Genomic DNA, 25019 nt, shown 5'->3' with positions numbered 1-25019 from the left:
GTACCTCTTACATTAGCTGTTGCCGAATATTTGTCACTCGAATGCTTGCACCGCCGAATTCACGCTGAGTCGCGGGGTATTGTCGTTAATCAGGCTACAAACACTTATTGGTCCTGCTTTCCCATAAACTTTACTTGCTGCGGTAGAAACAGGCGGCCGACGTCGGAGACTAGGCTTCTTAAGGGTCAGGGTTTAAGCGACCAACTTTACTGTCATTGGTAACGAGTCATACCCCACTATGCAGTCTGTGGCGACCTCATAGGAGGGATTGTTCCTGCAGCAGGGTGCCCCTCCATAGATTTCTAGCACCTTGACGGTTGAAATAAATTTTCTTCTCGGCGCAAACTTCCCCTACCTCTTATATTCTTGACATACCCAACTCACCTACTGTTTGGTTGTAACTTCGTTCTTTGTTTCTTTCTAGTCTTGCTTCCCCAGCAGTTTATCAGCCCTTTCACCAGATTACCAGAGCAATTCACAGTAACCGCAAACATGGCCGAGGCTACTTACGCATTGTCGGCTACTCATAAGGAGGTTTGTTTGTTGCCACCCATGGTTGCAGTCATCAGGGAGAATAGCATTGGGCTGACATGGAGTATTTTCACGCAGATGCTTGAGAAGTCTCTTCTCGACTCCGACCCTGAGGTCGCTGAGATCATGGTAAGTTCTTATATACATACCTCTATGGCAAGTCGAGGCGCCCCTCATATACCACTGACTCATTACTAACTCCATGAACAGAAACACGAGATCCAGCGTCAGCGCGAGTCCATCATCCTTATCGCCTCCGAGAATGTTACGTCTCGGGCTGTCTTCGATGCCCTTGGTTCGCCTATGTCGAACAAGTACTCCGAGGGCTACCCAGGCAAGCGCTACTACGGTGGCAACCAGCACATTGACGAGATTGAGCTCCTCTGCCAGCGCCGTGCTCTTGCTGCCTTCAACGTCACTGAGGACAAGTGGGGTGTCAACGTTCAGTGCTTGAGTGGCAGCCCTGCCAACCTTCAGGTTTACCAGGCCATTATGCCTCCCCATGGCAGGCTCATGGGTCTGGACCTCCCTCACGGTGGCCACTTGAGCCACGGCTACCAGACCCCCCAGCGAAAGTAAGGACCGACGTGCCTCGTTAGCGGCAACATGCGTGACTAACATGTGAATCTAGGATTTCGGCTGTTTCGACCTACTTCGAGACCATGCCCTACCGTGTTGACCTTGAGACTGGCATCATTGACTACGACCAGCTCGAGAAGAACGTGGTCCTGTACAGGCCCAAGATTTTGGTGGCCGGTACCTCTGCCTACTGCCGCCTGATCGATTACGCGCGGATGCGCAAGATCGCTGATCTCGTTGGCGCTTACTTGGTCGTCGACATTGCTCACATTTCTGGCCTCGTCGCTTCGGGTGTGATCCCCTCCCCGTTCCTCCACGCCGATGTTGTTACTACCACTACCCACAAGTCTCTCCGTGGTCCTCGTGGCGCGATGATCTTCTTCCGCAGGGGTGTTCGTTCCGTCGACCCCAAGACTGGCAAGGAGACCATGTACGACCTCGAGGAGCCCATCAACTTCTCGGTCTTCCCCGGTCACCAGGGTGGTCCCCACAACCACACCATCACTGCTCTGGCTGTCGCCCTCAAGCAGGCATCCACGCCCGAGTTCAAGGCCTACCAGCAGCAGGTTGTCGACAACGCCAAGGCGTTGGAGAACAGCTTCAAGGAGCTTGGCCACAAGCTCGTCTCGGACGGCACCGACTCCCACATGGTCCTGGTTGACCTGCGTGCCCACTCCCTGGATGGTGCTCGTGTTGAGGCTGTACTTGAGCAGATCAACATCGCCTGCAACAAGAACAGCATTCCTGGCGACAAGAGCGCTCTTACCCCGTGCGGTATCCGTATCGGTACCCCTGCCATGACCAGCCGTGGCTTTGGTGTCGAGCACTTCCAGCGCGTCGCCAAATACATTGACGAGAGCATCAAGATTTGCAAGGACGTCCAGGCTGCTCTGCCCAAGGAGGCCAACAAGCTCAAGGACTTCAAGGCCAAGGTTGCTTCGGGCGAGGTTTCCAGGATCAACGAGCTCAAGAAGGAGATTGCGTCCTGGTGCCAAACCTTCCCTCTCCCTGTTGAGGGCTGGCGCACCGACGCCGGTATTTAAATGCTGGCATATTGATTTAATACCATGGTGGGCATTCAACAGCATTGAATTTGGGCATATATTGGCGTTGTGTAGATTCAACCTACCACATGGTCCTTTCGACATCAGGAATGATGGAGGCAGTGCTTTGTCGTCATATAAGTCAGCTGGTGTGGTTTACCTCTTTTCTTTTCTTTTATTTCTGCTTTACTTATGGTATCGGTCCAGGGAAAATATGGGTTTAAAATGGGAGCAAAAAAATTTCTGCATGGGCAAGGCGTTGCAATCTGTTCAACTTAGGGCAACTGGGTATAGTGCGGGAGTTTGGCATCGTGATAACTGCTTCAACGCAGTTCTGGGCGAAAAATAGTCACTTTCGGCTTATACAGCCACTTTTCCAATTTTCAAATAAAAAATAAGGCACAGCCACGGCTGTGCTCTCTTAATGACCTGGGTGCGATATAATGTCCTTTTTTTGACGATTTGAGTCTCCAAGGCAAAAGTGCAAGCTCAAAATTGTCTACGGAGCATTGGTGAGCGGTCAAAGTTGCTAGGGCGGACCAGGGTCGATATAAGTTTACAGATCGGCGCGGAGGATTTACCAAGTTTAACTGACCAACAAAATCACCAGAAAATGACGCAACTGCTGTTCAATCGACTTCCAATTTACTTGGTCAACGCGAGAGCGATGTGTGTTGATTAAGCATGCCTTGGAACGTATAGGCTCTATAGGTACTTTTCCAAGGAAGGCAAAAGGTTATTCAGGCCGAGACACAAAAGCAGTATCCAAACTCCTCCCACACGAACAAGAAAACAACCCAGGCCACCAGAGAAGCGGAATATACAAAACACACCTTTGGCACGCAAGTCCCCTTATATCCAGAGATGTACGGTCACTTTACATGCGCCAAAGAAGCAGCAGCCCTAGTAGTGACGGGGTACCATGCAGGAAATATGGAAGCAGCAATGCCATGGGTTGTGAGACGACAAAGGACGAGTGAATTTGATACATTGATATATAATGATCGTTTTTTTGGTATGAACCCATAGAATGTCATACAAACAAGAACAACAAAAAGGAAGGGCGCATTGCCCAGTTTCAGTAGCGCCTCAGGCCAACCGCCCACTAGGAAAACAATAATCAAAATAGACATAGAAAAAAGTAGACAACAGCGAACAAACAAACACAAACTGAGCTCGGGGATCCAGGCTGCCGGAAACACACAAGTGGAAAACCTGACGGGGTTAACGACTCTTATGCTCGGGCTTAAGATTCCAGTGGGCTCTACAGTTCATGTCTGATCTGTTCTTGAACCGGCCCTCTTTTGTCTTGCCTCCCCCTTCTCCCCTTGTTCATCCCTTGTTTTCGACCCGCGACGCCTAACAACAACAATGACAAAAAAAAAAAAGTCCCACGGTAAAATGTCTGATGTACACAAACCAAAAGAACACACCTGACCATAAAAGCCTGTGGTCAATCTTTGCAATAAAGAAAGAAAGGCAGACACGTTGGAGACTTGATGGCTCCCATTTCCATGTCCAAAAATCAACAAACCCTGGAAAACAATTTGGGGTCTCCAAACCCCCTTTATCTTCATGAATTCTCTGGGCTCATCATATCCACACCCTCGTCCTTGTCAGTGTGACTATTATTCCCCAGGCTCTGCATACTCTCCACCCTCTCCATCGTAGGCGCCAGCGCCAACGCTGGGTTCGTCGGCCCCGGTTTTGGCTTTTTGTTCTTTTCCGGTGTCGTGTTGACGCCATTGGCCGCCGCGGCTGCTGCTGCCGCCGCCGCCGCCGCATCCGCTACGTTCTTGCCTGCCGTGATCTGCGCCAGGCCCGATTCTAGCTTCTTCTTCTTCTTGGCCAGCGCAATCTGCTCCTTGGGCGGCCGCTTCTGCGGCGAAACAATCTTGCCCGTAGCGCCCAGGCGAGGACGCGGCCGCCGCTGCTTGACGGGCAGTTCCTCATCTTCGATGAGCGGAGAGTCACCGTTAGCATGGAGCTTGGCCAAGAAGAAGTTCTTAACCAATCCAATTTGTTCCTGAATGTTCTCCTTGGTGACCGGCTCGAGCGGAGGCAGCGGCTCAAGAAGTTCCATGTCGGCGGCTCCCGGTACTTGCGCCTGGCTCTGAGCGTTTGCGTAGACGCGCCTTTGCAACAGATGCAGTGGCACAGAGAGGAAGTCGAGTCCCAATTCCTTGTCGAGACCGAGTGACTTGAATCCAAAGAAATCTTCTCCAAGATCCTCAGCAAAGTCACCACTAACGAATTGCTCACTTCCCTCTTTGAATGCACCTGCGCCATCGGGGCCGGCATCATTGAGTGCGGGCCGCAACAGTTCGGACAAATGCGATTTCATACGCTCATGGATGGTGACAAGTTTTCCTCCTAGACGCTCCACCTCATCCCTTGTGTAGGACTCGAGAGACTCGGGATCGTATCCGTTACCTGCGAGGGTGTGCAATACAACCTCCTCAGGGGTAAACCTGGGTTGCCATCGACTACCTCTCTCAGCTGATACACCCCTGGCAGGTTTCTTGTCGGCCTCATTGTAAACGGTGAAGGTGCGCACTAGTTTCTGCATGTAGTCGGCCGCAATGTCTGTAATTGCGTCAAGAGCAGACGGCTGGCACTCTTCGAATCCTGCATGATAGCAAATTTCGGCAATTGATCGCTGCATCGCTGCTCGACATGTCTCAGGAGCAATGACTGCGCCGTCACCCGAAGTGAAGTGTGGTTCTATGTCCGCTTCCACAAAAGGCTCAGGGTTATACTTTGGAAACTGGTTTTGATAGATCTGAGGTGGATGTTAGTGCTGGAATGTGTATACAGATGTGACACGACAGGCTAAAAAACGGCTTACCTGGGTCTGGATTTGCATCTGTTTGATGACCCCTATCTTGGAACAGAGCTTCCTCGTTTCCTGCATTTGCCGCATGTTGTCTTGGATACGCTTCGAGAGACGGCTCTGAGGCGCCGTGAAGTGTCCTGGAGGTACAAGCCGGTGGAACTCTTCAAATTGGTCAATGGCGTGACCCTCACCATCCAGAACCCATTGAAGTTTCGATGGAATATCCGGGATGATGGTTTGAGGTTCGTAGTAGTCAGGGATCACTTTCTCTTCTTCGTCTTGCATTCCCTCGGCCAGAGTTTCGGGTGCTTTTGTCTGCTTCGCCGAAAACCCAGAGGCATCGGCCTGCGAAGCGTCAATGAGCCCACTAGACTCGGCTTGTTGCTGGCTGTGCAAGTACCGCCTCATACCAGCCTTGGATCGCAAAAGAGCCGGCTCATCAGGGTTCAATTTGTTCCCCTCAAAAAGCTTATAGCGCTGTCTTGCGATAGTTGCCCGTTGCTTCTTGGTGACCTGTTTCCATATCTTGTACTCCTCATCCTCGTATACTGGAGCAGAGGCCTCTTCGAATGCTTCTCCGAAAGGCATGCCGTTCAGGGATGGACCGTCCAGATCCATGGCATCGACATTGCTTCCCTGGCCGGCCAGACCATTCATGCCGCCGGGAGTGTTTGAACCCCCTATTGGCGGCGTTCCAAAGCCATTGCTACCGTCAATAGCCTCCGATCCCTCCCGTCCCTTCGCTAGCAATCCATTGAGCTGCAATACTGGTTTCGTGTCGCTGCCAGGTGCTTGCTCTTGCTGATCCGAAGGAGCCTTTCGAGACTTGTTCGTGCCTTTACTGCCTGCAATTCGGCCGCGAGAGGACATTATCGGCTCATCGTCACTATCATCGCCGGCATCATCTTCACCACCGTTCTGCTTGCGTCGTTCCTCGGCCTCAACCTCGGCACGTGGGCGAACAATGATGTCGGGGATGAGTGGAATGAGCTTCTCAGCTTCCTTCCTCATGCCATTGGCCATGCGCCGCAGGTGATGGTTGGAATCTTGGTTATATCTTAAACAGTTATCCCAGATCAAGTTCAGATCTGCGACGAAATCCGCCTTGGATTTATACTGAAGCTGCTTCAGCTTTTTCGTCATTGTCCCAAGGTCCATGGGATGCTTGATAACTGTTCCCCGGTGTTAGCGCACTATAATCGACCAAAAAGAGTTTCCAGAGGCTTACGGTTGTAGTAGTCGGGTGCGTCACGCTTGTTGACCCTGGAAAGAAAGGGAGTCGAGTACTCGGTATGCGCCTTGAGCTCACTGAGAACCTTCTCAGCAGCCTCATACAGCTCCTCCTGCCCGACATTCTCTTCGCTGGCCCACTTGCTCCTATTTTTCCTAACCTCATTCATCAAAGATCGGAGTTCTGCATCTGAGGCCCTGACCTGTATGCGCTTCTGATCTATGCGGGCAATGAGGTGCTTGAGGGTCAAGCTTGATGCACCCAAATTTGCACTACTCAATGTGCCTTGGTTCTGGCCGGGACCTTGGTTCGCATTTCCGCCGGCGTTCTTTTCCATCTCGGCTTGGAGCTGCTTCTCAGACTCCTCGAGCTGCTGCTGTTCGAGCATCGCAGTCCGGTCATTGTCGAGGGGATATATAATGGTGTGGAAACTGCGCTTAGCGGCTTCCTCGGTCGCGACACGCGCCTCTTCGAGCTCCTTGCGCGCATCCTCGGCGGTTTTGGCATGGCCCTGCAACGAACCGTCTTCCTTGGACTTGGCCGAGTGCTTGTCCGGGGATGACACGGAGTGGACGGGAGAACTGCCGGATTTGGATGGCGACAGCAGTTGACGATTGTCGGATGATATCTTGTGTTTTAGCGGAGATGTTTGCGCACCGGCAGCTGTGGGCTCCTCGTCGTCTTCGTCCTCGTCATCATCATCGTAGTCGTCCTCGTCGATAGTGCGCTTGGCTTTTTTCCGTGGGGGCTCTTGGATAGGGGTGTGATCGGTCGCATTGGGCAGGATGGAGGACACGGTAGAGATGGGAGCGCGAGTCCACGACTCTATGGCTTCCCTGTTGTACTTTCCATCCTCGGTAAACAATAGCGCTATTTTGGAATCGGTCTTGCGATAAATCTCGGAGAAATGCGCGCGACGTTCCTCCTCGGCGAGATCGGATGCCTCAGGCACCAATGTCATGGAAGTGTCTATCGGAGTTTGTGTTCTCGCCGGGCCATCATCAAATTGATGCATATTCTTGATTCCATTGGGAAGGCCGCCTGATGGGGTTGACCAGCCGTGCTGGCCATTGGTGAAAGACATGCTTGGGGGAATGTGGCTGCTTTCCCTGTGCTATGCGATCGGAGTTGTAGGACGCGGTCGGTCGGTCGCCATGCGCGGAAATCCTGCGGTCGCGTCCCGGCGGAACCAGCAAGGTTCAGGCGCCGAGAGTTACATGGGAAGAAAGGCCGCCTTCGTGTGAGATGGAATGACCAGTTTGAATGTCAATATCGATGGCTGCGCTGATGTTTCGATGGATTGAAGGCAGGGCAATTTCGCGGTAAATCAACGATTGAGGTTGACGGATTTGGCTCATGCGCTGGTTGGTACACTTGCACCAGTCCAGGGTTGGCTGAATTTCCTTTGGTCTCCACATGAGCGATGGTAGGTACATGTTCCCTGCTGAGAAGAAGGCCATAAACTTTCGATAAAAGCCGTAGAATCCAATCATGCGCTTTCTGTATTACCCTAACGATGCACAATATTACATCTATTTAGTTGCTTTGTCTTCATCCCACTTGCACTGCAAGCTCCAGTACCTGTCGTCGTCTTCCAAGATAGTACCCCCGAACACTGTTCTCCGGACCCGCTTTCTTAACTGATGTCGTCGCTCCCCCACACGTTGTTTCAGCAAGGTGATCTACGCACGTGATATCTCATGTGACTATATGGGTAAGATGCTCGAATGACGCGCCTGACTCTCTAATGCCTTTGTACCTAGCTGGGCCTACCTTTAGGTACCTTAGCTACTACCTACCGCTCGCCTACCTAGGTAGCATATAGCACAGCTGAGGTATACTGCCTTGCTATCTTAAAGCAATTGAAACCAAACCCAGACTTTCCGACATCCTGTCTGATGTCTCAATCGGACATGAGGCAAGCTTGCCATCGTTGGTTATATTAGCCTCGACAGTACAAACACAATTCCACTCCCGCAGACTGCGGCCGATGCGGCGGGTTTCGGTCCAGCACGTACCATAACGCTAAGCCTAATCCGGCAGAAGAATCATTGACCCCTGTCGTAACCTCCAAGCTGTCTGCACGTCGTGTCCACAGAGCTGCTCGCGGCGTCGGGCATCCCTGCAACCAACCTCCAGAGGGTGGGCGTCAGAAGCTGTGCATTGTGGGGGCTCACTTGTCGTGTCTCTTCCGTCAAACACGACAGCCTTTTCCCGGCAGGAATTCCTACTAAACTGAGAGCATTTGTCCCACGACCGATTGCCACCATAGCTGAAGCTTTCTCTTCCGAGAGCTTCAGCTGACCGAATCTTGTATTCGGCCAGGATTTCCACTGCAAAATCACGACAGCCTGGTCTGCCACTTCGCGAACCGAAACTTCACTGCACACTGTACACGATCCACAGAGCCAGCCCATCATGAGAATACGACTCCCTTTTGCGGGTAAGGCGGAGCTTCGTTTTATTTTCAGCCCGATTACCCCATGATCTATCGACGATACTAACAGCTCCCTGTTATCTCAACTTCACAGGAGTCTTCTTCTTCCTGCTCCTCATCGCAGGTTACGCCGGTCTGACGTCACTGCAACTCGGCGAGCTTATCAACGACAAGCTTCTCCATCTCATTACATTCTTCGCCCTCACTGTAGTCTTCTACTGGATTGTCGACACGAATCGTCGTCGCACTCTGAACCTGACCCTAACGGTCTGCACATTCTCCCTCGGCGTCGGCTCCGAGTTCCTGCAGGCGCTGCTTCCCAACGGCCGAGACTTCGACGTTTACGACATCGCTGCGAACCTCGTTGGTAGCCTGGCGGGACTGGCGCTGTGCTCATGGTATCACAAGCGCATGCGCAAGGGATACCAGCCTGTCGACGGTGTGGACGGTGACCCTGGCGAAGAGGATGTTGAGCTGGGCGAGGGTCTGGGTTACTCTAACGACGGTGGTCATGAAGAGGGTATCACGGATGCTCCCGTCTATACGGAACCAAGTGGACCCGTTGGAGACAGGGGCTTGACCTTGGAGGAGGAGGTTGACAACTGGGACGAGAATGGCGAGGACGCATGGGACGAGGCGGACGTGGGCGACATTGGCGACGCGACCCCGGCTGCCAAGAGCCAAGGAATCGATGCGGAAAATGGTGATGGAAAGCCCCCAAAAAGAGCCGACTGAGAGCGGACTTGTAAAATCAAGATTGTGTGTTATTTTTATGATAATCATGAGCAGAATTCGACGCATTAAATCCTTTAGCCTAGTGTTTAACTGTTCAATTATTGTGAATGCCTTGCAAATGTGAGCTACGAATCCCAAATGTACGCGTACGACTAACATTACATCAAAGCCGACAACAGCCATGGGTGACATATCCTTTCTATTCGAACCAGTGAGAACTGTCTGTCGAATAGGAGTAGAAATTTTCACCGATGACAACATCACCAGGGTTGAGCGGTGACTATAATGTTTTCTCCCATACAACTTGTACCTAGAAAATAATTCAGCCTGGTCAGGTATGGGTAGGGTTTGCAAGAATGACTTCCAGCTGCCTGAGCACAGAATGTCCATCACTCGTGGCGCATCACACCAAGGTGTATGAGGCAGTCCGTCAAGACCTGTTTCCAGAAACGGGTTCCTGGCAGCTCCATTCGAAAAACCGAGTTCATCGTAACTCAAAACTGAAGAAGGTGAGGCCGTCTATCTTGTGCAGCGGTCTGCTTGTCGGACCAAGTAACGAGGTGGGGTTGGTCTGAGTGGCCTGGTTCTGTACGGGAGGGTTAGTCACCCCCTTTGAAGCCGAGGACGTTTTCTGACGATCCTTGGCAGCCATCAAAGCAGCCCTTTCAAGAGGCTTTTCCCCCTGAGCCATGCAGAATTCATAGTCGGCCTTTCTTCTACCATCCAATTTCCCTTTCACCTTTTTCTCAGCCACGCGCGCCCGGCCCAGGCTCTTGGTAACCTTGTACGGAGGTTTTCGTTTTGGACTAGGCTGCGGTAACCTATGTTTACCCGTGTCGTTTCAAAACCTATGTTTACCGTGCCGTTTCAAAACGGCATGTTGCTGGCCCCTGTCAAACTCCAGAGGATGTTCACCACCATCGTTTGGGTACGTGGGCTCGTTGCTTAGAGACGTGTTGCAGGGCGAATGCCGAGATAATGCGCATTTCATCACCGGTACGGGGTGACCATAGGTAGTTTGAAAGAGGAATGCTAGAGTTGCCCAGCCCGAGACTTTAAGCACTTCATGGTGGGTTTATCCGAACCACTGACAAAGGAGGAAAAAAAAGAAAAGAAAAACAAAACTGACATCTCCTGCGTGAGCTGTATGTTGACGGTTTTTCTGGTTGCTCGGCGCCGTGATTTGGGTTTTGGATTTTTGGCCTAATATGTCACCTATAACTTCAATGCAAGCAGGTTCATGGCTCCTTTCATATTGGCCTTCACAAGCTCTGGTTACTATACCACATACAGCTTACTACTCGGGGGCTGTTCCATGTGGGCCCCCCAGTAGTCTTGGAGCAGCCTAGCAATTGATTAATCGCACATTTTCTCGCGCTGTTAGTTGAGTCAGCCCGCCCACCAAGCTCTTTCGCAGCTGTGCTATCCTCATGACAATTCAGGTGGACTAGTTCACTCAAGGGAGTAATATATAGTGCTCTGGCATTCCTCCTTCCAATCGACGGGGGCCAGTCCTCGACCGCGGACTTCAGTCTATCCGGCGCGGAATTACTTGTACCAGTCTCGGTTTGAGTTCCAAGTCAAAAGCGCGAAAGGATCATGTCTTGGCCTCTTGGAAAGGATTAAATGCCAAGGATGTCGCCTATCCATATAGCCGCCTGCTGCCTCTTAAACGCTGACCTTGCACTGAGATGCGGTGCTTTACTTGCTGCACCTTGTCAAGGTCAGCCGCGAGCACGCTCGAAAATAGCCATTGCCCGAATACGTGTATATTGTGTTTATCCTTGCTAAAGTCCAGACAGAGCGCGGTTATAATCTATACCAACTGGTACTTGATCTGATCTTTGAACTTCTCAGGTGTAGATCTCAATGCTACGCTCGTGAACCGGTGACGTTTGCGGCAGACTTTGGAGGAGATAGCATCGATGTTCAACTCCGCAAAGTAGAAACGAAAATATAATTTGAAGACTCGCTCAATCTCGATAATTGAGTTCAAAGACTGAAAAGCTAGAAGGGCGGCTGAGCGCTTGCTTTTAGCATCTAAACAATAATTTAACCGTGAGATGAACAGTTGTGGGAACGAACAGCGCATAGAGACCCCACTATCCCCAGCAACACAGCCAGTAAGAGCAGCGTTTTTTAAAATGGTATGGTGGAATTTGGAGCTTTCGTGACTCGTCCGGGTCTGGTGGACGCCAGCTGAATCGTCCTTGCGATGTATGATAGTGGGCGACGATCAGACCCTGGCCGAAACTCGACACAAACGTGCATGCCAAGCAAAATACACGAAAGATAGTAGGTAGCAAGGTAATTAGGTAGCAACTGCATTTACAGTATGGTATGTGTTTTTGTGTGTGGTGCAGGGTCAAAAAGACAGACACAGACTTATTAACCTGCTAAGTTGCATTTGATTCGAGTAATGTTCACTACCATTCAGCGCATTGGAGACAAATAAATTCCAATAAAACCAATAAACGTATTCTACACCGACTTGTGTCATCCTAGATAGACAATTCTACGCCTTAGACACCCCTACCTGGTTGGTAGTGTTGATTACAAACCCCACTGGAACATCCTTCTGCAGCTCCCACCACATTCCCGTCATTGAACCAAGGTGATTTCTATTATCCTTGATCCAAAACATCACAACACAATGGGCTGGCCTTGGAGGTTTGTAGACCTCGACGAGGAGGCCAGGGCGCTTCGGCGCGAAACCTTGGATCGGTATGCCGCATACTCGCAGCTGTCGGTCCTGATCCCCGTCCTCGGTTTCGTCGGCTTCCAGCTTGCCCGACGGGCCTACCACCACATTTCCGCCAAAAGTCCCGGTGGCGACGCCGCCTACTCCAGCCTGCCGGAGGCCCCAGGCTCGCCGTCGCAGAAATCACGCCGGCGGAGTCCCGCAGGGGTGCTCGGGATTCGACTCGAAGCGCTGAAGTGGTGGCTGGGCGATGAGGTCTTCATCCTGGGCAAGTACCGCGGCGAGCGCGAAGTCTGGGTCTTTGGTGGGCTGTGGACTGCCTGGCTGCTGCTGCTCTGCGTGCTCGGCACGGACGGCGACTACCTGCACCTCACGAAGCGGTTCGGCGTTGTCGCCGCTGCCCAGTTCCCCATTCAGTATCTCTTGGCTCTCAAGTTCCTTAACCCATTCGCCTTTGCGTTTCGCGTCTCGCACGAGCAGGTCAACCGATGGCATAGACTTCAGGGCCGCGTGGTCTACATTCTGTTGCTGCTGCACGTTATCTGCTACGTCAACTACTTCATCCAGGTTGGCATCCTGGTGCGCAGGCTCTTTGCGCCCGTCGTCTTTGCCGGAGTTGTTTCGTGGATCGGCATCAACCTCATGACCGCGACGGCCATAGATTTGGTTCGAAACTTTTCGTACCGCCTCTTCTTCATCGTGCACCTGCTCGTCTCCTTTGCGCTACCGCCGCTGCTCTTTTACCACGCCAAACCAGCACGGTTGTCCATGGTGGCCGCATTGGCGTTTATCATACTGGACATTGTCGTCCGTAGACTGAAGACTATTACTACCAAGGCAGCATTCGAGCACATTCCAGGAACCAATCTCATCAAAGTCTCAGCACCTCTGCCGCAACGGAGCCATGCGGACGAGTTTACTAACCATCCTGGTTCTCACGTCTACATTTCCATACCGTCAGCCGCCCGGTCAGACGCCGGTACTACGTCGTCCTCATGGATCTACGATTTTTGCTTGAACCCATTCACAGTTGCCGACGTTGACGAGACCACAGGCAATTTGACTATTGTCGCACGGCACAGAGGCGGTCCAATGACCGCAGCGCTGTCACACTTCGCCAAGGGCAGCCTGAGTATGCCGCCGACACCCACCACGCCGAACCTGGACGCCGCCAGCAGAAGCGCTAGCTACAGAATTCCCCTGAGCATCGAGGGTCCCTACGGCGCAGCAAAACACTTCCCAAACCTGGCCGGTCCGACCTTTGACCGCGTGCTCATGGTGACAGGCGGCGTGGGTGCGACGTTCCTCATCCCTCTCTACCGGGCCATGCTGCACGACAGCCCAAACGCCAAGGTTGAGCTGGTGTGGGCGGTGCGCAGTCCTGACGAGGCTTCGTGGGCCGTGCAGGAGGGCGCCGACAGTGGCAGCGACAACATCCTGACCGACGAGAGGGTACACCTCTTCATGACGGGCGACGTCATCGCCGACGACCCTGGGATCACTCCGGCTGGGGGATCAAGCCTCGCACCGTCCGGCAGCAGCAGCGGCGATAGGGTGGCGTCGGAGACCGGCGTGGAGATGAATGCGCTTTACCGGGACGGCAGGCGCGGGGGTAGGTTCTCTGCGATGAACAACCGGCGGCGACCCGACCTGCGCAAGATTGTGGACGACGTCTTTAAGCACGGTAGCGAGGAGAAAGTGGCCGTTTTGGTGTGCGGGCCCGAGGAGATGGCGAGGGAGCTGAGGGGCTATGTGGGCGCCTGGGTGCAGCGAGGCAGGTCAGTCTGGTGGCACAACGAAGGCTTTGGGTGGTAAGATGACGTCAGTTGGGCGACATTGGTCCAGATTTTCTCTCAGACCTGAACAGTTTCTAGAAAAAGAGATAGATGGTTGTTATGGTCAAAAAGCAGGATACCATGGGCACACGATAGGCATTTGTTGCGAGAGCGATTCTTGCTGTTCTTGATTTGTCAGGCGGGGCTTTGCTGGTTTGTCAGACTCTGGAATGGGCAGACCATAAAGACCAAAGGGCGTTGGAAGCGTTTGTTAGTTTCGTCAAGCATTTGCATTTTTAGCTCTAGCCTGTATTGTTGAATAGACTATAGCATAGCAGCTACCTTGAGGCCTCCTACCATCAGAAAAGCGCCCCGCAGTGCGAACCAAAACAGCATGTCACAAACCACCCAAGACCGAATCCTCGTCCTCGGCGCCGGCGAGCTGGGCGACGCCATCCTGGACGCGCTCACCAGCTCCCCGCTCTACTCGCCCTTGCGACACCCCATTTCCCTCCTCGTCCGCCCCGAAACCATCACCAACACCGACGCAGCCAAGCATGCACGGGTCAGGGCGTACGAAGCGAAAAACATCAAGTTGGTGGGCGGCGACCTGTTCGGCGCCTCCGAAACGGACCTGGCCGGCACCCTGTCGCGCTACACGACAGTAATCCACGCCAACGGCATGACGGCGCCGCCGGGCACGCAGCTCAAGATCTGCAGGGCGGCATTGGCCGCGCAGGTGGCGCGTTACGTGCCCTGGCAGTTCGGCGTAGACTACGACGTACTGGGTCCGCTGGCAGGCGGGGGTCTGTTCGCCGAGGCGTGCAAGGTTAGGAGCGTGCTCAGGGCGCAGGACGCGGTGCGGTGGACCGTCGTCAGCTGCGGCATCTTCACCAGCTTCTTGTTTGAGGAGAGCTGGGGCGTCGTGGTGCCTCAGGGGGGAGGGGTTGTCAAGGTCACGGCGCTGGGGGGTTGGGAGGACGGCATAACGGCCACGACGACGGAGGACATTGCGCGCGTCACGGCCAGGTTGGTGCTGAATGCAGAGGAGGACGGTGTGTGGAGTGGTGGTGGGGGCGCCGGGCCGCCAGTCTACATCGCGGGGGACACGCTGACGTATGCAGACCTGGCCGACGTGGTGGGGAGGGTGACGGGGAAGGAGGTGGTGAGGGAGTGTGTGGGCCGGGATGATCTGAGAAAGACGCTTGAGCAGGACCCTGACAACAAGCTCTTCAAATACCGAGTTGTGTTTGGTGGAGGCTCTGGGGTGAGCTGGCCTAAAGAGGGCACGTGGAATGATTCCCAGGGGTTGGAAATGGAGACCATCGAGGGTTGGCTGCGGAGAAGCAAGCAATGACGGTGTTTGTGTCTTTCTGATCGGGAAATTGGGGGAAAATATTTGGTTGACCAAATCTGCAATGTAACCTTGTTCCTAGCCCTACAAGCTCAAACTTAGCTACCTTTGGTATAGCGGCGTGTCCCGTCCCTGAGTGGGTCTGCCCGAAATGCCATCTTAGTGTCATCATCCAAAAAAAAACTCGCCTCCGCTAAAGCTCTTTGCTGTCAACTTGCAAACAACACTCTTTACTCAACCCACCATTTTCCTTTCTTACCTTCCCCATAAACCTACACACATCGTACTATGCAATGACGCGCCCGACGAACCTGCGCGTCGCGCGCACGCCTCTGGCAGGCCTCGCAGTCGGAAATTCTTGGGCCTCGTGGATGAGCAGGCCGACGGCAAGCCTTGCACTCTACAGCTCTCGCCGCAATGCCTCTTCGACCTCCCCCGCCTCGGCCGTCGCCACCAACGCTGACCACTCGACGGACCCCATACAAGCCAGGCGCAGTCTGGTTGTCAACCCACCTGCCACTACACGCCCACCACCTCTGAACCTCCCCGTCCGCGGCGCCGACACCTCCAAGGCCGGCCACCTCATCGCCACCGGCAAGGCCTACTTCACCTTTTACAAGACGGGCATGGCGCACATCGCCAAGAACTACAAGCTCTCCTCGGCCGTCGACCAAAACGCCCAGCAGGCCCGCGATGCCGGCCCTGTGGCGACACAGCTCGCAGCCGGCGATGCCTCTTCTGGCCCAGTCCCACCACCACCAGGCTCCCGCGCCGCCGTCATCCTCCGCGAGCGCCTGCGCCACGACGTATCCCGCCTACCCGTGTTCGCGCTCATCCTGCTGATCTGCGGGGAATTCACCCCGCTGGTCGTCATGCTGCTGCCGCGCGTCGTACCACTCCCCTGCCGCATCCCGCGCCAGGTCGACAAGCTGGACCGGCTAGCCGAGGCGCGCCGCTCCGCCAGCTTTGCCGAGCTGGAGCAGAAGAAGGCGCAGGACGGTAACAAGACCAGCTCGCTGGACACCTCAGTCGTGTACCGCCACATCGGCCGCAGCCTGAGCCTGCTAGGCGGACCCGTGTCCACGGCGCTGCTGCCGTCACCGATCCTCCAGCGCCGCGTCAACATGCGCCTGGCCTTCCTGGCCGACGACGATGCCATCCTGCGCGCCAATGGTGTCACGGCCGCTCTGGTGCCCGACGAGGTGCGCCTGGCCTGCAAGGATCGGGGCATGGACGTGCTGGGCGTCGACGACGGCGAGCTCGACCGGCTGCTGAGGAGGTGGCTGGACCTGCTTGCCGGCTGCGATAGGGAGACTACTTTCAGTAGGATGCGGCATTTGCTGGTGACGAGACCTCAGGAGTGGCCAAGGTCGTTTTGAAACAAAGACTCTGGCTGCTAGTTTCATGTACTAGTAAATGTATACCATATAGATCCATAAACTGCATAGAATTCTGTCAACTGCCATCTTGGAATATCCGTTTGTGCTTTTTAGAGCTGATAAGGAGAAATAAATCTTCTTATCCAACCTCATGAAAATTTACAGCCACACCCTGAGTCTTCTACAAACTATGGTTTCAAGGACATTCAAACAGCCCTAGTGTTCATTAACTACTACTTAACCCTACGCTAAGGCGGCATATAAGCCAACCACGCGGGGAAAACAAAGCTATGTACATCGAAAAGACAAGCTTTTGGTATCCACGTGACGGCAAAATAGTTATCACAAATATGCTACTACAGTCGCGCAACCCAGACAGGGCAAAGTCTAGATGCATCATCACTTTGGACTGTATTGGAGCCCTGTCATTCATTGTCTGAACCGAGAGAGCTGGGCCATAATGTTTTGGACATGCTGATTCGTATTCGCGGCTCCGGCATGGGGTGCGGTGCCAGGACCACCGGTGACAGGAGATATCGGATTGGGGCCAGGATAGGGTGCAGCAGTCCCGTAGGCTGCAGGCCCAGGCCCTGGAGCAGGGACGCTGTTTGCGCCTGCACTCCTCAAGTTGTTTAAGATGGCATTGATATCGATTTGTGATGTAGTCGCAGGAGCAGGTGCAGCTGGAGCAGGCGCCATAACTGGAACATGCGGCAGCGCCCCGTACGCGGTCGGGGCGGCATGAGCTTGAGGCTGACCTCCATTTAGTTGCATGAGGACCCGTTGAAGAATTGCAGGATCGACTTGCCCCAAGGCTCCTGGCATCACAGGTTGTTGTGCAGGCATGGTATGTGCAGGCGCACCATACGCTGGCGCTGGGTACGCGTGCGGATATCCAGATGCGGCGTGGGGTGGGTAGACAGGAGGAGGAGGAGCTTGCTGCGAACGGCTCATGTTTTTGGTCTGCAAGACCAAGCTAGCAGCGATGTTGACGTCGAGATCACGATACTCATCATAGCTGACGTGCGAAACGCCCGGAGTGCGCTTGAAGACTCGCATTGTAACCTTTCCGATGGTTTGGGCTCGCATGTCGAGTTGGACAGACGCGTGGGCACCCTGCATGATCAAACGCTGTTGAACGTTATCCATGGCCCTTACATCGACAAACATGACGTCGGTCGTAAGCCCCACGTCTGTGAACGCCTTCTTGACATATTGAACAAAGTCGCGGTTGACGTCTTCAAGCAGTAGGATCTGTGAATCGGGGGCGATGGCGTGGGGTTGCGGGTCGCGGCTCGAATCGTGCCCGCGTTGGTCGCTATAAGATCCTCGCAGCGGGCTACGTTGACGATGATCCTCGTTCCTAGAGTAGGGTCTGGGGGATCGCGATCTTGACCTGCCTCGGTCGCCATACCGACCGCGCGAGTCTTCGCCGTGTCTGTCACCTCTGCGAGGCTGATCGTAGCTAGGCCGGTAGCCATCTGTGTTACGTCCTAGTTCGCGGCCTCCGTCAAATGAATCACTCTTGCGCTTCTTGTTCTTGTCGTTACGGTCCGGCGAACGCTCACGTTCCTTGCCATTTCTCTTTTGTGTTTTTGAAACCTCGAGGTCTGAAAGGGAGTCGGTCAGTTTCGTTGAACAAAATGGACTACTTCATGTTCAAGGTAAATATGCTTACTTAGTTTGCGGCCGCGAACATCAACTCCTTGGAGATGTTTAATGGCCTCGGCAGCTTCAGAAGCAGCGTGGTATTGTACAAATCCATATGCGGACTTGAGTGATATTTGTGCCAGCCGGCCATATGGATGGAATATGTTAAAAACCTCTTTTTTGGTGGCCCTGTCTTGTGACAAATTGCCTACATGATGAGGTTTTGTTAGTTTGCCTCGCGAGCCCTTTTCTAAGCCAGATATTCGCTGTCTTACCGACGAATATACGGGATCCTTCTGGAAATTTTTCCCATTTAGCCTCCGCAGTGTATCGGCGTTCATCATTCACAAAGCCTTCATACGTTTGTGTCACTGAGCGTTGGTTGTTGCCCTGGCGGTTGTTGTTTTGGCCCTGTCCTTTAGGACCGGACGGCGGAGCGCGTGCGTTGGCAGGAGCGGAAGGTGCATTCGACGGCACTTGGGATTCCTTTTTTCCCTTTTTGCCGCCGTTTGCTTTTTTTGAGGATTGGGCGCGGCCCTGTACGGGAGCAGGAAGGGAGGCATTTGGCATCAGTGGGATGGAAGCAAGTTCCGTCAGGGTTGCCGATTCTGGGCCGCCCACCGATGATGTGCTTTCTGTCGGGACATTGACGAGCGATACAGGAACGGATGTCTCCAATGAAGTACTAGATTCTGGTGGTGGAGGGGATTCTGCATCAATCTGCATCTCTCCAGACGAGTCAGATTCGGAAGACGAGCCGGAGGAGGCTGAAGGCGACGGCGAGGAAGCAGCCTTGATATCTTTTACCAGCTCTTGGATGTCAAAGGCAAGGTTGGCATCATTTGCGGCGTCATCATGGCTATAGTGAGCATTCTTGGGAACCGTCGCGGACAGGGCTTCACTTCCAGATACGTCAGTATCCGGTTGTGTTGCAACGACTTGGGACAAATCTGGCTGTGGTTGTTCTTCCTGTTCCTGCTGATGCGACCCTTGCAACTGCTGAGAAGTTGATACTACCGGCTTGGCTGTGTCCTCTGATTCCACTACGGATTCCGGCGCAGGCTGGGCTGGTGGTTCTGCAGAAGGTCCAACGGATGCCATAGCGGGTGTGCGTGGCGATGTCAGATGGCCCGATTCAACAGAATTTGCGGGAGCGGTCTTGTTCTCAATCTCATTAACAGTATCAACGGCAGTAGACTCTGCTGGAGCAGAATTTGACGCTGACGTGTCATTTGAAGTGGCGTTATTCAATTGCAGTTGCTCTGATACACTGGTCTCGCCTTGGTCCTCCAAGGTTGCATCGTGTTCTGCATTGGGTGAGTCGAAAGAGTTGGCGTAGTCATCGTCGTCAACGTGTTCTTGGTTCAGCTTGTCTCCAGGGGCAGCATCGACGGTAGCGTGCTCACCATTTTGAGCCTGCTGGTCTCCGTCGTCGCTGTAAATGTCGTTGAGGCCGTCGTCCTCAACCATGCTCTCATCCTCCGAGTGGGTATACGAATCTCCACCGACGACAATAGTATCGATGGGGAGGTCAGGATCAGGTGCACTCATCGCGGATGCAGCTTGAATACTGGGTCAGAGATTCACTCAACAATAGAAGGTGGCCGTAGTGGTGACAAAGAAGAGCAGCCGACTTGAGTGGCCTTGTCTCAGTCAGCCGCAAGTCAGAGGATGATCGGTTGTTGCCCGGGCAGTGCTCGCAGGAACAGCTGAGCCGCAGGCGAGCAATAATCACTAAAATGGCAAGAGCCGTGGGAGTGGATCTGGCTTATGGCTGCCCTAGGATGCAGCGTAAAGGTAACAAAGGACCCTTGGTTAAGGGAAAGACGCGAAAGTGCGACTACCGAGATAGGGAAGCAACCAAAACCAACCCCAGTATCCGTACCAAAGAATTAGGTTTGGAAAATGTGTGGGTTGGCCGAGTGTGGCCTAAAGTCGATTGTAAGGGAAGTGAGGATGGCAGGTCAGATGAGGGGCTTGACTGCCAAGTGAGAGATGGATGGATGCGAGGCATGCGACAGGACAAAAACCCGTCAGATGGAGGATCAAATCTAGTGCTGCGGAATACGGCAAGGACCTCTGAAGAGACGACGCTCTCTAAAGATTGGTCGTATGGCTAGGTAGGTAGGTATAATGGCGAAGGCCGTCCGCCACAGCTGATGATGGATGGATAGATGATCGCTGCAACGGGAACGAGTTCTCGTTGGTTCAATGTGACCAGGGCATACAGTAACCTCTAATCGGGCTGGCGCACTGAAGTAGGTACGTAGTATGCAAGGTCAAAGATACCGTACAAGAATGAGTAGGATCGTCCTGCAAATGAAAAACCCAGTCAGAATTGCGATCCGACCAGGGTTGTTTCTGGTCGTTGAGTATGCGGTTGGCGGGATGCTGGTGGGATTTACAAGCAAATTTGCAATGAGCGATTGGGGTTTTTGGCAAGAAAAAGAAAAAGGTGATCCGCTGTCAGTACCGCGGACCCACCCAGCCACTCGATTCGCTCGATCGGCCCAAGCAGGCTTAGGTCATCACAAAAATAATTCCAAGTCACGTGTATCATCCCTCCACTTTCAGACTTGACCTGGTCAAGCTGGTCCTGCAGGTCCTGTACGGTAGACGGCTTAATTACCAGCGGCGTGAACCTTGCTAGCTACGGGACAGTCAAGCATCAGCCTAGACAACAGACAAACTTACTCTGCTGCCATCCAACTCAAACTTATAATATTTACTTTGCTCTAGCTGCGACTTTGAAATCCGTCGCTGTGTCATAACTGTCACACTTTTCTGTCAATCTTTATCGTTGTCATCATGTTCAGACTACAAGCTTTGACACGTACCGTTCTCAAACTGACACATCCGACACGCCCATTGGTTTTAAAAAGACCATTTAGACGAGGTGCTAATAGCATCGAACTGGATCCCATCGCTTTAAATGAAGCTCGAGATTGGAAAAAGTCAGCAACTGCTAATATTCTACCACCCGGACAAACATCCTACTCCAGGTCTAGTGGACCGGGAGGTCAACATGTAAACAAGTGCGTTTCGTGAGACCCGAGCTGCACCCTTATCTTCAGCCTCGCAACTCCAGTTACTGACGAGAAACGAAAACCGTGTAAGAACTGAGAGTAAAGCTACAACTACATGGCCACTCGATGTGCTGCTTCCGTGTTTACCTAGAGTGTTACACAGCAGCCTCAAAGAGTCAAAATACTATGTCAAGGGGACAAACTCGATAGCAATGCAAGCCCAAACGTCACGCAGTCGTGATGTGAATGCTCAAGAGAACCGCAACAAGCTTTTTGAAGAGATCCAGCGCATATATACAGACACAGTTCCGGGAGAAACCACGCAGGCAACCACTGACAAGTATAAAGCATTGTGAGTAATCCTTACATACAAGCATGTTTTCGATTTATTTTCCCGACCGAGTGTAATTTAATTCGTCATTCATGAGAGATCGGGTATCTCAAGCCAGATTGGCATCATGTTGCTCCAGTTGAAACCCAGAACCCTCAAGTATGACAATGCTGACTGCGTCACCGAGTGCAGGGAAAAGTTTTACAACAAAGTCAGACTTGCGTCCAAAAAGCACCACTCTGCCAAAAAGAATTTCAGACGTGGTGGACCTGCAGATTGAAAGGCCGGCCACTCCACTCCTGTCTTCTCTCAATTAATCAAAAGCAGCCCTAGCTATGCTGATTGCTGATTTGAATCTCACGAGAAACCATGGCGGCTTTATCAGCTACAAAAGAGTTGCCGGATTGTTGCAATTGACTTGCGTCAGTACTACCACTATCAATCTATTCACCGGCCCCAGCGATCAAGTACCAGACTACCAGTAATGGATGATGATATCCTAGCCCATCTGGAATAACAGCCAAGTTGCCAAATCCCAAAGACACGCGCGTTTAAAATGGATGGACGTCGACATGCAGACGCGCCAATTCTTTTTGAATCTTGCAACAGCGGCTCAGTCCTAGGCGCTTCCCCAAACTCCTGTTATGCAAAAAGTAGGACTAAATAAACCTCTGGCGATTTGGGGGCCACAAGCGGTGCGAGAACTCAAACGTGAACCCTGATTGAACGGCCAGGGTACGGTGTTGCGCCTTGGACCACCATTTCCAGGGGCCTTGATTGGCGCCATTTCATCCTCTTGCTCCACACCGTCAGCTGAGACATGGTCCACCCCAGGTTCTGGGGCTTGGGCGCTACCTTGGGCTGATGTGCCCCTCTCCGTCCCTTCTTCCCCTTGGAGGGGAGCAGAGCAAATTGGCTTCCGGTGCTGCAGGAATAGCAAAACACTCTACCCTACCTACCACCTACCTTACCTTGCCTTACAGAAGCACACTCTTGGCCCGCAAATCTAGACAGAGCCTGCTTCTAGACCACCGCCAGATAAGGACGCCGGCTATATTTGAACAAGCCACCGGCACTTTCCAGCCATTCGACGCCGGAACCGAGACTCGTGGATCTTTAGCTCCTCAACACACCGTACCCGCCTGCATAGGTGCTACCTCGCCCAAATAACCGGGTAGCTTAGTCTTCAATTGCCGCTGATTCGGCAGGCAACCCACCCCTCTCTACAAATCCAATAGATAACGTCCCCGAGCCGGAAAGCTGCCATTCCAATTTATTCTGCTTACGGCGCCATCTCTCGAACCTTTCGACTCTGCGAGAACACGTCGTGCACTGCAGTTGCTCTATCGCTGCGCGCTGCCCACATAGATATAGTATATACTGTTTACCACCACACGCGACTACCGTCCAACCCCATCGCTATCTCTCCCGTGGCTACATCCCAATACTCCTATATACCGACATTTCCAGAGCCATGGCCACCACCCAGACAACCCAAGGCCAGATACAACCTTGTAGATACAAGGTTGGAAAAACGCTGGGCGCAGGCTCATACTCAGTTGTGAAAGAATGTGTGCACATAGACACAGGGCGGTACTATGCAGCCAAAGTCATTAACAAACGATTGATGGCAGGACGCGAGCACATGGTACGTTGAAAGACTCACCCATAGTTTTGCTTGTTTAAGCCTTGATTGCGATCCAACTGGTGCGCAATGCTTCACTTGCTTGATCTGACCCTTTACTCCGCCCCCAGGTTCGCAATGAAATCGCTGTTCTCAAGAAGGTGTCCATGGGGCATCAAAACATCCTTACGCTAGTGGATTACTTCGAGACCATGAACAATCTATACCTGGTGACAGACCTTGCTCTCGGCGGCGAACTTTTCGACAGGATCTGCCGAAAAGGTTCCTACTATGAATCAGACGCAGTGGACCTGATACGCGCGACACTTTCTGCCGTCGCATATCTGCATGACCACGGCATCGTTCACCGCGACCTCAAGCCGGAAAACCTACTTTTCCGAACGCCCGAGGACAATGCAGACCTTCTAATCGCTGACTTTGGCCTCTCGCGGATAATGGATGAGGAGCAGTTCCATGTGCTCACAACGACCTGTGGCACTCCCGGCTACATGGCGCCCGAGATCTTCAAGAAGACGGGACACGGTAAACCCGTAGACATCTGGGCCCTCGGCGTCATTACATACTTCCTCCTTTGTGGCTACACTCCATTCGATCGGGATAGCGACTTGGAGGAGATGCAGGCAATCCTCAATGCCGACTACAGCTTCACTCCGATTGAGTTCTGGCGCGGCGTCTCTGACTCGGCCAAGGACTTTATTAGGCGCTGCCTGACCATTGATCCCACTAAACGCATGTCGGCGCACGAGGCGCTTCAACACCCGTTCGTCGCCGGATATCTGGCAGACAAGGGTGCCAACCTACTACCGACAGTCAAGAAGAACTTCAACGCGCGCCGCACGCTACACGCCGCCATCGACACTGTGCGCGCCATCAACAAGCTCCGTGAAGGCCAGGGTCTCAATGGCCAGCGGTTGATGGCTGGGGTCAAGTCGCGCGAGCCCAACAAGGCGGCGGCGGCTGCTGCTGCTGCTGCTTCTATCCCGACATCAACGGGTGAGGTGGGTACTGTCGGTGCCGCGACGCACAAAGACTCAGGATACGGAAGCACCAGGCCAGACGGTGACGGCAGCGGAGATGTTGCCATGGATGAGGCGCCGCCAGTATCGCACCCGGCAGCACTCAGACCGGGAGTGGAGACGAACAAAGTTGTCGAAACGTCCAAGGGCCTCTGGACCGGCGTTGGAAGCCGGGGGTAAGCTCTTTGCTCTGTGGTAACTTTAGGGCGATATTTACCACCTGTGATATTTTTGAGTCAATTTTTGGGATACTGAGAAGGGCGCGTTTGGGGCATTTACGGCTTTGGCTTTCCTGCTGCAGAGCAGTTGCTTCTTCATTTCTTTCTTTTCAGCTGTGCTGTTGCTTCTGTGGGTATATTTAACCCAGCCATGACTCTTTAAATATGGGGACGCTTGATGATACCAGAACAAGAAGCGAATATACACCTTGTTCATCTCTTCAAGCGACGACTATCATCCGGTTCATCAAATAACCCATGATAATTATCTTGTAATCGCCCGATCAAGACCAGACACTGAATAATGCACAAGATGGACCTCCCGGACCTGGACTGAACTCCATAACGCCGCGATCAGATTCGGACCATCTACAATATTATTGCAAATGAGTTCTGGTCAAAGCTGCGCAACCGGTTGACAGTTTCTCTACGGAGGCATTTCTGTTAATGTCGGTCTTTTATTGAACTGACGTACGCGTTTACTCGTTGTCGCAGTATTGCTTCCAGTGGGATTCTGGAACCTGAGGTTATC

At 53.0% G+C, this 25019-nt stretch overlaps 10 protein-coding genes across 10 annotated transcripts; 7 read left to right on the top strand and 3 right to left on the bottom strand.

Moving 5' to 3' along the window:
* The first annotated feature begins 275 nt into the window (after window positions 1-275).
* On the top strand, window positions 276-2594 carry MGG_00923 (serine hydroxymethyltransferase). Its single transcript, XM_003717988.1, has 4 exons — window positions 276-534; window positions 610-660; window positions 742-1106; window positions 1163-2594. The coding sequence occupies exons 1-4, from the start codon at window positions 493-495 to the stop codon at window positions 2151-2153; spliced, it is 1449 nt and encodes a 482-aa protein (XP_003718036.1). The 5' UTR covers window positions 276-492; the 3' UTR covers window positions 2154-2594.
* Window positions 2595-3054: 460 nt separating this feature from the next.
* MGG_00924 (bromodomain-containing protein) lies at window positions 3055-7567 on the bottom strand. Its single transcript, XM_003717987.1, has 3 exons — window positions 6218-7567; window positions 5002-6161; window positions 3055-4935 (listed from the first exon to the last, which is right to left on the bottom strand). The coding sequence occupies exons 1-3, from the start codon at window positions 7302-7304 to the stop codon at window positions 3727-3729; spliced, it is 3456 nt and encodes a 1151-aa protein (XP_003718035.1). The 5' UTR covers window positions 7305-7567; the 3' UTR covers window positions 3055-3726.
* A 781-nt stretch (window positions 7568-8348) lies between these two features.
* On the top strand, window positions 8349-9498 carry MGG_11469 (uncharacterized protein). Its single transcript, XM_003717986.1, has 2 exons — window positions 8349-8663; window positions 8752-9498. Exons 1-2 carry the CDS (start codon window positions 8639-8641, stop codon window positions 9390-9392), a joined length of 666 nt encoding a protein of 221 aa, XP_003718034.1. The 5' UTR covers window positions 8349-8638; the 3' UTR covers window positions 9393-9498.
* A 365-nt stretch (window positions 9499-9863) lies between these two features.
* MGG_11104 (uncharacterized protein) lies at window positions 9864-10618 on the bottom strand. The gene has a single exon (XM_003717985.1). The coding sequence runs from the start codon at window positions 10081-10083 to the stop codon at window positions 9877-9879; it is 207 nt and encodes a 68-aa protein (XP_003718033.1). The 5' UTR covers window positions 10084-10618; the 3' UTR covers window positions 9864-9876.
* A 1427-nt stretch (window positions 10619-12045) lies between these two features.
* MGG_14647 (metalloreductase Fre8) lies at window positions 12046-13908 on the top strand (the record flags this gene model as incomplete). The annotated part of the gene is made up of 1 exon (XM_003717984.1): window positions 12046-13908. One exon carries the CDS (start codon window positions 12046-12048, stop codon window positions 13906-13908), a length of 1863 nt encoding a protein of 620 aa, XP_003718032.1.
* Window positions 13909-14262: 354 nt separating this feature from the next.
* On the top strand, window positions 14263-15331 carry MGG_11468 (uncharacterized protein; the record flags this gene model as incomplete). The annotated part of the gene is made up of 1 exon (XM_003717983.1): window positions 14263-15331. The coding sequence occupies one exon, from the start codon at window positions 14263-14265 to the stop codon at window positions 15223-15225; it is 963 nt and encodes a 320-aa protein (XP_003718031.1). The 3' UTR covers window positions 15226-15331.
* Window positions 15332-15381: 50 nt separating this feature from the next.
* On the top strand, window positions 15382-16687 carry MGG_11467 (uncharacterized protein). Its single transcript, XM_003717982.1, has one exon. The coding sequence runs from the start codon at window positions 15516-15518 to the stop codon at window positions 16599-16601; it is 1086 nt and encodes a 361-aa protein (XP_003718030.1). The 5' UTR covers window positions 15382-15515; the 3' UTR covers window positions 16602-16687.
* MGG_11466 (uncharacterized protein) lies at window positions 16614-20659 on the bottom strand. Its single transcript, XM_003717981.1, has 3 exons — window positions 18527-20659; window positions 18280-18459; window positions 16614-18211 (listed from the first exon to the last, which is right to left on the bottom strand). The coding sequence occupies exons 1-3, from the start codon at window positions 19800-19802 to the stop codon at window positions 17031-17033; spliced, it is 2637 nt and encodes an 878-aa protein (XP_003718029.1). The 5' UTR covers window positions 19803-20659; the 3' UTR covers window positions 16614-17030.
* A 227-nt stretch (window positions 20660-20886) lies between these two features.
* MGG_17342 (uncharacterized protein) lies at window positions 20887-22313 on the top strand. The gene is made up of 3 exons (XM_003717980.1): window positions 20887-21286; window positions 21369-21629; window positions 21801-22313. The coding sequence occupies exons 1-3, from the start codon at window positions 21060-21062 to the stop codon at window positions 21886-21888; spliced, it is 576 nt and encodes a 191-aa protein (XP_003718028.1). The 5' UTR covers window positions 20887-21059; the 3' UTR covers window positions 21889-22313.
* MGG_17341 (CAMK/CAMK1 protein kinase) lies at window positions 22301-24902 on the top strand. Its single transcript, XM_003717979.1, has 2 exons — window positions 22301-23256; window positions 23364-24902. The coding sequence occupies exons 1-2, from the start codon at window positions 23083-23085 to the stop codon at window positions 24447-24449; spliced, it is 1260 nt and encodes a 419-aa protein (XP_003718027.1). The 5' UTR covers window positions 22301-23082; the 3' UTR covers window positions 24450-24902.
* Window positions 24903-25019: the final 117 nt, after the last annotated feature.

Source organism: Pyricularia oryzae, chromosome 5, assembly GCF_000002495.2.
Source record: "Pyricularia oryzae 70-15 chromosome 5, whole genome shotgun sequence".
NCBI lineage: Eukaryota > Fungi > Ascomycota > Sordariomycetes > Magnaporthales > Pyriculariaceae > Pyricularia > Pyricularia oryzae.
This window is presented reverse-complemented; position numbering and strand designations above follow the sequence as displayed.

Bases quoted from the DNA above. Each gene is read 5' to 3' on its own strand.
- MGG_11469 (XM_003717986.1), top strand. From the start codon at position 8,639: ATGAGAATACGACTCCCTTTTGCGG. The intron at 8,664-8,751 runs GTAAGGCGGAGC...TCAACTTCACAG, and splicing joins AATACGACTCCCTTTTGCGG to GAGTCTTCTTCTTCCTGCTC.
- MGG_00923 (XM_003717988.1), top strand. From the start codon at position 493: ATGGCCGAGGCTACTTACGCATTGTCGGCTACTCATAAGGAG. The intron at 535-609 runs GTTTGTTTGTTG...ATTTTCACGCAG, and splicing joins TGTCGGCTACTCATAAGGAG to ATGCTTGAGAAGTCTCTTCT. The intron at 661-741 runs GTAAGTTCTTAT...CTCCATGAACAG, and splicing joins CTGAGGTCGCTGAGATCATG to AAACACGAGATCCAGCGTCA.
- MGG_17342 (XM_003717980.1), top strand. From the start codon at position 21,060: ATGTTCAGACTACAAGCTTTGACACGTACCGTTCTCAAACTGACACAT. The intron at 21,287-21,368 runs GTGCGTTTCGTG...AAACCGTGTAAG, and splicing joins GGAGGTCAACATGTAAACAA to AACTGAGAGTAAAGCTACAA. The intron at 21,630-21,800 runs GTGAGTAATCCT...CACCGAGTGCAG, and splicing joins ACTGACAAGTATAAAGCATT to GGAAAAGTTTTACAACAAAG.
- MGG_00924 (XM_003717987.1), bottom strand. From the start codon at position 7,304: ATGTCTTTCACCAATGGCCAGCACGGCTGGTCAACCCCATCAGGCGGC. The intron at 6,162-6,217 runs GTAAGCCTCTGG...ACCGGGGAACAG, and splicing joins CGCACCCGACTACTACAACC to TTATCAAGCATCCCATGGAC. The intron at 4,936-5,001 runs GTAAGCCGTTTT...CATCCACCTCAG, and splicing joins AGATGCAAATCCAGACCCAG to ATCTATCAAAACCAGTTTCC.
- MGG_17341 (XM_003717979.1), top strand. From the start codon at position 23,083: ATGGCCACCACCCAGACAACCCAAGGCCAGATACAACCTTGTAGATAC. The intron at 23,257-23,363 runs GTACGTTGAAAG...CTCCGCCCCCAG, and splicing joins TGGCAGGACGCGAGCACATG to GTTCGCAATGAAATCGCTGT.
- MGG_11466 (XM_003717981.1), bottom strand. From the start codon at position 19,802: ATGAGTGCACCTGATCCTGACCTCCCCATCGATACTATTGTCGTCGGT. The intron at 18,460-18,526 runs GTAAGACAGCGA...CTCATCATGTAG, and splicing joins AGGATCCCGTATATTCGTCG to GCAATTTGTCACAAGACAGG. The intron at 18,212-18,279 runs GTAAGCATATTT...ACTCCCTTTCAG, and splicing joins TGTTCGCGGCCGCAAACTAA to ACCTCGAGGTTTCAAAAACA.
- MGG_11104 (XM_003717985.1), bottom strand. From the start codon at position 10,083: ATGGCTCAGGGGGAAAAGCCTCTTGAAAGGGCTGCTTTGATGGCTGCC.
- MGG_11467 (XM_003717982.1), top strand. From the start codon at position 15,516: ATGACGCGCCCGACGAACCTGCGCGTCGCGCGCACGCCTCTGGCAGGC.